This window comes from Channa argus, chromosome 5 (genome assembly GCF_033026475.1).
Source record: "Channa argus isolate prfri chromosome 5, Channa argus male v1.0, whole genome shotgun sequence".
NCBI classification, from domain to species: domain Eukaryota; kingdom Metazoa; phylum Chordata; class Actinopteri; order Anabantiformes; family Channidae; genus Channa; species Channa argus.
The window spans coordinates 21,076,876-21,086,998 of NC_090201.1; the positions used below are offsets into that span (position 1 = coordinate 21,076,876).

Below are 10,123 nucleotides of genomic sequence, written 5' to 3' on the forward strand. Positions count from 1 at the left end.
CCAGAATTTTTGAAATGTTTGTAAATGTAATTTAAATAAAATAATTTAAATTTCAGTTTGGCTTAATTAATTATTAGGACCCTTTGCAACACTTGAAATTTAGCTCAGGTGCCTTCCATTTCTCTTGATCATTGCTGAGATGTTTCTACGCCTTGACTGGAGTCAGTAGAAGGCCTCACAACTGACACTGCATACTGTCCCATCAGGAGTCACCAAAGGAAAAACCATGAGGTCAAAGGAACTTCCTGCAGAGCTCAGAAACAGAATTATCGCAAGGCACAGATCTGGGGGCTCAGTTGGTAAGGCTGTTGTCCACAAACCACAGGGTCAGTGGTTCGATCCCTGGTCCCGGCTATATGCCGGCTCTAAGTGTCTCTGGGACAGACACTGAACCCCCAACAGTCATTTCCCAATTCCAAGCTGTGCAGTGCTGGTCCAAGCCCGGTAGTCAGGAAAGGGCTACACTGCAGGTTCCCATGAGAATAGCGGCCTTCGTAATCCTCAAATAGTTTAGCTCATCCAGGACTCCTCCAAGAGCTGATCTCCCAGCCAAAATGAACAATCGGGAGAGAAGGGCCGTATTAAGAGACGTGACCAAGACCCTGATGGATACTCTGACTGAACACCAAAGATCCTGTGTGGAGATGGGACAAAGTTCCATAAGGACAACCATCACTGCTGCCCTCCACTGATCTAGGCTTATGAGCAGAATGTTTGATGCAGTTGGGTGCACCAGTGATAATTTTCAATTTAAATAAAATTGACCATGATTCCATGTTCCAGCTGATAAACATACACAATTTATTTTATTAAATATTTAATCTCGGGTATGAATGTGAAAGAAATTCTCACTCTATATAAGTTTAAAACAATGTCTTTATTAGAGCACATTTTGTTAAGTATATTCGCTGCTTTAACAGTCAGGTGATAACTTTGCTTGTGTAAGACAGCAGGAGAAAGTGTACAAATATCTTTAAATCAAATAAAAACAAATTATTTAAAAAAAAGACAAGCAATGCATGAATTTTGAAAGTAAAAATGCAGGCTACAGCTACAGTGCCTATAAAAAGTTTAGGTGCAGTTGGCTGCACCAGTGTTCATTTTAATGAGTTTAAATTCTGAGTTTAAGTTCTTTATATTATTGTCAAAAAACGTTAATAAAATTGACCATGAATTCATGTTGTAATAAAACCAAACGTTGAATATTTTCAAACAGTGTGAATGCTTGTATCATATGCAACTTTTGTAGGATGAGACTCAAGACACCCAGCACCTCTTAACAATGAGAAATGATTTGAGGCACATTTTTCCTGAGAGACTGAAAAAAAATTACAAATATTAGCTTTAAATAGAATTTCTAAAACAACACATGAGACACCTAAATTAAATGGAATCTGTTGAGTCAACAAAATGTATTAATGTTTGTATTCAATGATGTGTCTGTAGTCACAAATCAGAGATGTGATGTTTAAAACAAAAAATCCTGCAAATCACTCATTTTTGCCCACACTGATAAAGTTACTGCTGAGATTGTTGTCTGTCGTCTGACTTGTCTGAGATCCCTGATTTTCTTCTCCACGTTTAATATACTGTCTCCAGATCTTCAGGTATCCAGACCTGATCTTTTGGATTTTGAACGCATACACAATTGGGTTTATAGCTGAATTAGCATGAGAGAGCAGGATGCCAACATAAAAAGCTGTTGGTGGTACAACGTCTGACCCAACAAAGTAAACGATGCAGTTCATGATGTGGAGAGGGAGCCAGGACACGGCAAACAGGACCAAGACCAGAGCCAGAGACCCTGCCAGCTGTTTCTCTTTCTTTAGGTAGTTGTGAGACAGTTTTTGGCGACCATTACCCGGCTTTTCTCGAAGGCTTCCTCGAATGGTACAAAACACAAAGCCGTACAATACTGTCATCGCCAACAGAGGTGTGAGATCACAGAGGAAAAAATTGAAGTAAACCAGGTACGACATGGGGATCACTTTTATAAACTGACAGACAATAGTGGAGTTGACTGAAGTAGACAAAGTTTCATGGTTGTACCATCCAAGCATTGGAGCAAAACTCAGTGGTACAGCAACAATCCAACAAGCTGCAACTGCACGAAACGGATGTTTCCTTGTCAGGGCTCTTTTGTACCTGTAGAAAAAACAGTTATTGCTGGTATATTAAAAAATATTGATTATATAAGTAATAAAACTTTATGGAAGATATTTTGCCAGCTACGTGATTAAAAATGTCCTAGATTTACCTTTCATCTGAGGGGCTTAATTAATTTTTTTATTGAACTGATGAAGCCTGAATATGAAAAGTAATACAGATACCATACCACATGATGCAAACCTCTAATCAACTGTAAGAATCAGGAGGCCAGATTGGAATAATCAGCATAAAAATTACATAGATTAGCCATAGAATTCTAGAAAGAAGTTCTCGGACTGAGACCAAGATTAACCTTTGTAATGCAGCAACACAATTATTAAAACCATGCTGCCAACCCAACAAAAGGTTTCTTTTTTGTTTTTTTCTCACCTAAATCTGGGTTGCCTGGTACAAAGGTGCAATATTAAACCTTTAACGAGTCAAGGTGCAAATTCCATATACAAATAAACAATTACAAATAAGCTCAAATGTGGAACTTCTGTCTCAAAGTCATCTTTTGATTTCAAAACCCAAATGTTAGCTCCAAAAACTTATAGTGCGATGACTGAGTGTATTTAGCAGACAACAAAAACTGAATCCCGGATGCTGTCAGTCGCACTTTACATTTGCATCAGTACACATGTTTGAATAATCATACCTGAGAGGGACATACACCCGAAGGAAACGATCCACTGCAATAGCCACCAGACACAAAACCGACACTAAGGTCAACAGGATGACCACGCAGCTGATGAAGACACAGCTGTGGAATGAAGTCCTCACTCTTCCATCCACCACCACAGCCAGCGGTATGGCCACACAGCCAACCATGAAGTCAGCCACAGCCAGAGAGACAATAAGGCAGAAGGTCGGCTGATGAATGCTTTTACTGATCCATACTGCTAAAATGACCAGCACATTACCCAAACAGCATCCAACAGCAATAAGAACCTCCACCGACGTATAACTCAATTCTTCAAAATTCATTGCGCTGTGTGTCTGTTTAGACAATTACTGTTGCCTGAATATGATGTGCTCTTCTGAAAGGAAGGAAGTGACTTCTGAGGTGCTCTGCCTTACTATTATACAATGTAGCTATGGGTGTGATGGAAAAAACAAAGCAAACCTGCAACTTGTTGCAGGGTTTTTTTTTAAAGTTATCACCTTCACTCCAAATCTGGTCGAAGTAGAGGAAGTCAGCATACCACTTCCTCGATGAATTTGTGAGGCTGATGAATACTCACATTCGATACAGCAATGCTCATCTGTTTCTGACTTTTTGGTGTGAAGTTATATTTCCGCTTTTCGCTGTTACCTGGATGCTAATGCGTGTCAGTGGAGTTGCACAGGCCTCATCTGTGCTGGATTGGTCATTTCTATCACATCAACTCAAATTTATTCATAGAGCACATCTACAAACCTGAGACATGGGCCACAGTGAATTGTTGTCTGTTTTTATGTTTATGTATGTGTTGGCAGCATAAATACTTGTAAAATAAAGTTAAAAGTTAGTTGGATTAGTGACTTAGAGAGGCAGAGCAGTGCATTAACTGCGAAAGCAACAACATAGCGGAAGCAAATGCTAATAGAAGGAAAGATAAAGAAAAGTAACAATAGTTCAGAATAAAACATAACCCTGTTAAAAACCCAGTAAACTGCACTAGATAGTCTGGTGTATCATGGGAATTCTGTTGTTTCCCCTAAAAGAAAAGTGAAGAGGATCTGAAATAAAAAGAATAACAAAAGTGTAATTGGACAGTTGATCTGCAGGTGACAAAGAAATTACGCGAGTATAGCAATCGACCGAACACTGGTGCATAGGGGGATGTAACCATTGTTTTGAGAATGGTTTATGTGAAACCAGACCTGCCTTGGGGATGATAATGATCTCATCCAGGATATACATATTTGGAGAGGCAGGAATATTCACATAGACATTACCTAGTGCGAACTGCCCAATATTGACTTTTGCTACTCTTCAACTGCCTGGGGAACTTGAGGGCTGCAGCACCGGCCATTGGCTGACAGGGGGCCTGAGAAACAGTGAACTGAGAAACAGACAGACTATTGGGCTGGATCAAGTCATCTTCCTTCACCCCATCCAGCATTTAAAAACTCTTTTTAGAGCAATGTTGACACTTACCAGAGTACCAGAGGGGTTGTGAGCAGAATGGTAGGAAGAATGGGGCTAGAAATATGTGGTTATGTTTGTACTGCTCATTTTAACCATTTAACACATTTTTGCTGGTAGCATCACCCTTTGCAGTATTTGTAGCCTGTCCTCATTAAACATACAGAGTGTGTGTGTGGCTAAGTCACCTTCATGGAATTGAGTTAAATTTCTGCTCCCAGACAATATAAACTAATGCTTTTATGATCATTTGACTTTTCCTGTTTGACATTTACGTTTCACAGTGTAAAGTGACTGAAACAGGCAAAAAACTATTTGACACTACCTACATCCCCTCAAGATTAATGCCCAATACGAAATTTACAACTGCACAAAACTCTGTTGGATGTGTAACCTGTGTTAAGTGCTATTTATTAAATATAGATTAACACGACCACTGCACTGAGCTACGATGAACTTTAAAAACAGGCAGCAGGGAGTTTTAGGTCCTTCAAAAAATTGCAGAATCACGTTTATTGCTGCCATTTTTCTTGTCAGTATAATTTAAAATTTAGTTTGAATGTCTGTGCACAGCTCTGCCCTCCTTATCTGCTCTTAACAATGCCTTTGACATGAATGATTAGCACACATTTTTTGTGCAGTTATGTGTAACTATTGTGTGAATTTGGTGTTGATCAGTGATGTTCAATTTATTCTCTCAGTAATGGAGTTTCATATTTGAGGAGAGTTCGTACTCGGGCGAGCTCCCGCTGTATGTCACATTTTTGAAACGCCACTCCAGACAATGGCTGAGGCTGAATTCTCCAAAATTGTCCGGAGATCATGGGTGAAACATGATTTAGTCACTTATGGAGGTGTGAACACACTAAAACTTCAATAGTTAATGTGTTCTTTGGTTTGCGGACATCTTATTGGTTTGACCAAATTTGGAAGAACTGACCCCAACAGTGTACAAACCATTCTCTTATGAAACAACCTTCTTGCTTGTATGTTAGTTTGTCTGATATGTCTACAAAGATTGTGACCAATGCAACATTTAGGGTCGTTAGTGGCACCGTATCCTGACATTGAGGAGTGAGTAGATGTGGCAGAAAAATCATTGGTCAGGGATATCAGTATAAAAAAAAAGATCGTAGTGAGTCAAAGAGGGTTCAGAGTCATGATGAAGACTTGGTGTGTTGTTGCTGTCGTGCTGAGTCTCAGCTCTGTTTGCCAGTCTGCACCGCTAGAATGTGACAAGCTGCTGAAGCCAGCGGACAATAGTCCAGATGTAAGTGTTTCCACGTTTATAACTATACTATTTTATTTTTGCAAACACTTCATTAGTCAATCTACATTGAATCTGCCCAAATTTGTGCTGGACTTATTTTCCTTGTTATCTGTTGTTAGGGAAAACAGTTTACTTTACTTTACTTTTTATATATTATTGCAATGCATAAAATGAACAAAGTAATTCTTTATTTCAGTTGTCGGGGAAATGTTACCTCGGACATCTGTTTGGTTCCAGCATTCTTCACTGCTTTCCTTTGGCCAAGTTTTGCAATGGACGTCACTTTAACAGAAACACCAAAAATCTACAATGCCAGCTTTAAGTTTAAAATGTGAGACATTTGTAATTGTTTTTACTTCTAAAGTTTTAGCATTTGTTGTTCACATTGGGCACTGACTATGTCCTCTTTAGTTTTTTTTTTTTCAGTTGTTAAATCTTTTTAAAAAATGCTTGGCAGGTACAGATTCTGTACTGAGGAAGAGGGACAATTCTTTTTTAGAACAACACCTTAAGTGATATTGACAACAGTAAGACTTTTGCTTAATACACTGTCTACAATGCTATTTAATCTTGTCTAAAACTGCCTCTCCTACTTATAAAACTTCTTTACATCAGATTACTAACTCTAGCTTATCCATTTGATTTTTCTCTCTCAACCTGCATTTGGATAATAAATTGGGAATATTAATGCTTATATTATATATATTTTTTTCTCCAGATGGTCCAAGTGGCGATAACGATGTGCTGCTGCAACCTAGTTGTCCTGATTGCATTGCTGTAAAGGGGAGCGATTACTTTAACATGTGTCTGCTGTTCAGTAAGAAAAATAGTATAATTCCAAAGATGATGATGTAATTTGTAATTTGTGTCTGACACTCACTGCAGAATGACTCCAGTGAGTGTCTAATCTAATAGTATAATCTATTATCCAGACATCTGTAAACATAACAAGATAATTGATGATGTGGAGCAGGGCTGTAACCAACACTATTTTTTTTTTATCATTGAATATCTGATGTATTTCCAAAAGCCAGAGACTTTACAAATTGGTGTGAGATAAAACAAGAACATTGCTACAAGACTTTAGTCTCACGTGTCACCTGTTTAACAGGCAGGAGAAAGACCGTCACTGCTGCTGAGTTGAAGGACTTTGAGAAGCAGGCTAAATGTTTTGGCTGGTACAAACCGCAGTTCTTTAACACGGATCATGGTAAGACATTAAAATCAAACTGTGCGTATATTACTCATATATTACTGTGAGTAATATATCTATAATTCTCTGACCTCCATTATTTTATTTTTCTAATCCTTTTTTTTGACTTCCTGCACAGGCTATGAAAACTGCAAGTCTCTCGATGACGTCTCTGAAGTTGAGTCTGAGAAGAATTATTGAAGATGATGTATCAGAGACTGATGAACTCATATAATGTGCCGTTCAGTTTCAACATTTTTTCCATCCTGTTTTCGATCTCTGAGTGGTTTCAGAGTATTCTTGCAAAATAAGGCACAACTATTAGAAGGATTTGCTCATCATGTTTACAGTATGTGACATGGTGCAACTTTGACAGTTTGACCAACTGTTTTGAAAGTATGAACTAGAATTTTCCATGGCACCACATGGGTACCATGCTCTTTACAAATAGCCTTTTCCAACATACTTTAACATAACCACAATGTAACTGAAAGATTTTTCACCCGTTTCTGTAGATGATTATTTGTAGTACTGTTTGTCATTTAAATAGATGTGAACCTTTGCGGTGCTGTGCAAGATGCTGCAGCTGCAGCGCAGTTGGTAGAGTAGTGTCCATGAAACACATGTGAACCAGCGGTGGTTCAACTCCTGGTCCTCCTGGCAACAAGTCGAAGCGTCCCAGGACAAGCCCCAACTTAGTCCGTAGTGTCTGCTGCTTAGTTGTCTGCTGCTTTGGATAAAAGCATCTACTAAATGACTAATTGTAACTGTAAGCTGTTGTGGTGATTTTTATAATCATGAATTTCTTACATACCTAGTAATAAAAAACATTATTAGTTTGGTATGGTTTCTGTAAATGTAAGAATGCAGCACGAAAAATATTTACATTGTCCCACTGTACCTTAAAACATTATGTAATTAGGAATTCTGATACGCAGCAGGTTTAGTTGCATCTATCATGTCTGCTAATGTACCTTCATATGCTGCGAAACCTTTTCTAAACTAATTATGAAAATACAACTCAAAGCAATATGCAAACAATAAACACATACTAGGTATGTATGAACAAAGACTCTGTATGATGATATAAAGAGGCTTTATATCATGATATAACATACGGTGATACAGAACTGAAGCTTTAAAGTGTGTGTTCTACAATTTCCACTGAAGCATTTTCTCTGACAGCCACATTATCATTTCATTCCAAGGTTCAATATGATAAGATAAACTTCATTTGTGTACTCAACAAAATTTGTTATTGACTCCACATCACAATAACACAGCAACAACACACATGCAGTACAGGGCAACTAATGTAGCAACGTTGCTAATTTACTACTATACTAGTCAACTAAGATAACGACACAACATCGTAACAAACAGGCTGCATAACATAAAATAGCAGCTAAACAAGAGTCAAACGTATACATACATGAACTAAGGTTATTAATCCAGTGGTTCTGAGAGCTCTGAAATGTCTTGTCATGTGACAAACCCAGGACCTCTCAACTTCCTGTCAGTGATCATCATCAACTGCCCAAAGTGTCAATTTTTTACAGTTTTATTTTGTCGTGGACTGAAATGATCCTATCCAACAACGAAGCCCCTGCTCCAAAATCGAGACCCAAAGCTCACACATCATTTTACGCTAACCACACAGACAAATAAAAAGTTTTATGCTCATCAGAAAAAAATCGTTGAAGGCTTCCCTGTAATATTGCAATTACAAAATGGGAAGGACATAATGTCAGTGACCTTTGACCTCTAACCGACAAAATATTCATCCTGGAGTCAGCGTAGATGTTTGTGGGAAAGAAATTCCCTTTCTCTTCATCTTGCAGGCTCCTGCTTTCAGTATGATCTACAAATTAAGGGGCCGGCCATTTTGTAACATTACATCCCAACATCAGGACCCAACCTGTTAACACGAGGCCACTATCAATCAGCTTCCCACTTGGGTTATGCAAGATTTCCAAGCAAACCCACCCTCCATGCAAATTGTAAACAGTGAGGAAAATGCTATGATGCAGGGCAGAGTTCAGAGGAAAGATACAACATCTTAGTTGAAAAAAAAACATGTCAAATGAAACAGCGAGATGTAAGTAGTTAGTTATAATCCCTTAAGTGAGTCTGAAGTCGTTTTACATGATTTTGGTTTAAATGTTTGAAGTGTCACACTGTTGCTGCTTTATACTGTACTTTAGTTGTAACTTTGTTTTAGCTTTAACCCACCAGCTCCTAACCTGTATGCACACTGCAAATTACCTCAGTGTTTTAACAAAATATTCTTGATGGCTTACTAACCGCAGTTATTGTAGGCTATATTTAAGTACTACAATCTGAAAATGAAGATATATTATTAACCAATAACCCGTTAATGAGTACATACCCTCACATAGAGAACACACTGACACAATTTTTTTAGTTGCGGGTGCCTGTTGCACGCTAACACAGTTGCACGGAAACACCAGTCATCAGGATTTGGACAGGGGACAACGTTTTAAAGACACAGTGGGACATAACCACTAGTTCTCAATGTGCTGTGATCCAGGTCTGCATGGCTCATCAAGGCTCATCTGTCATCGACAAGGTATCAGATAATGAATACATACACACCAGGTCAGCTGAACACTGGCAGCCCGATTGTAGATCGAAGTTGGAAGTTTAAATCCATGACTTCTAGTGACTTCTAGAGTATTGTGTAAGATATATATATATATATAAGACACAGCCCATTTCATTAAAAGTATTTCTATATTACTCATTGGTTTATTAGATGAAGGTCTTATTAACTGAAGATGGGCTAAAAACATACGCAGTCATGGCCACCTGCTCCCATGTTACGTCCATGGCTCACTACTCTAATTTTCTCACTGGCAAGTCCCTGCAAGCTGGCCAATGAGAAAAAGGTGGAAAGGGTATGTGGGGCCTTAAAAAGATGCAAGGTAAAACAAGCTGTTACACACAGAGATGAAGAACCGCAGCAAAAAGGCTCAACATAAGAACAAAAAGCTACTTTTGTATAGTAAATTGTAAATATTCAGAACCTATTTCAAAAAAAGTGCCAGAACAAAAATGTAAATATGCATAATAAGGCCAGCTTTGAATTGTATTGATTACTTTTTGATTGCTTGACAATGCTTTTTTTAAAATAAAGATATACTAACTCTTCGTCGTTGTAGAATATGGCAGGAATACAGCTTGTTCCCAGAGAATGAAAACAGTGCAAACATGTCTTATATATCTCATATATATGATCTGTCTCCAAATAGGCCAAAGGTTTTTGGATCAGGATTTGTGTTGAATATGTGTTTAATCATTAAACCCACTGTTACAGAACAAAGTGGGATGTCTGACATGAGCAAACCTGTATTTTCACCTA

The 10,123-nt window shown here is 38.2% G+C and overlaps 1 protein-coding gene and 1 long non-coding RNA gene across 2 annotated transcripts; one reads left to right on the top strand and one right to left on the bottom strand.

The window, feature by feature from the left end:
- Positions 1–719: 719 nt before the first annotated feature.
- LOC137128181 (adenosine receptor A1-like) lies at positions 720–3,531 on the bottom strand. The gene is made up of 2 exons (XM_067505980.1): positions 2,807–3,531; positions 720–2,145 (listed from the first exon to the last, which is right to left on the bottom strand). Exons 1-2 carry the CDS (start codon positions 3,133–3,135, stop codon positions 1,491–1,493), a joined length of 984 nt encoding a protein of 327 aa, XP_067362081.1. The 5' UTR covers positions 3,136–3,531; the 3' UTR covers positions 720–1,490.
- Positions 3,532–5,398: 1,867 nt separating this feature from the next.
- On the top strand, positions 5,399–8,038 carry LOC137127751 (uncharacterized). Its single transcript, XR_010914458.1, has 5 exons — positions 5,399–5,880; positions 6,007–6,076; positions 6,268–6,366; positions 6,661–6,759; positions 6,881–8,038. It is a non-coding gene; the product is annotated as an uncharacterized lncRNA (long non-coding RNA).
- The last annotated feature ends 2,085 nt before the right edge of the window (positions 8,039–10,123 follow it).

Excerpts from the sequence above, each read along its gene's own strand:
- LOC137128181 (XM_067505980.1), bottom strand. The coding sequence starts at position 3,135 with ATGAATTTTGAAGAATTGAGTTATACGTCGGTGGAGGTTCTTATTGCT. Across the intron at positions 2,146-2,806 it reads CGGGTGTATGTCCCTCTCAG|GTACAAAAGAGCCCTGACAA; the intron begins GTATGATTATTC and ends TTTTTTCTACAG.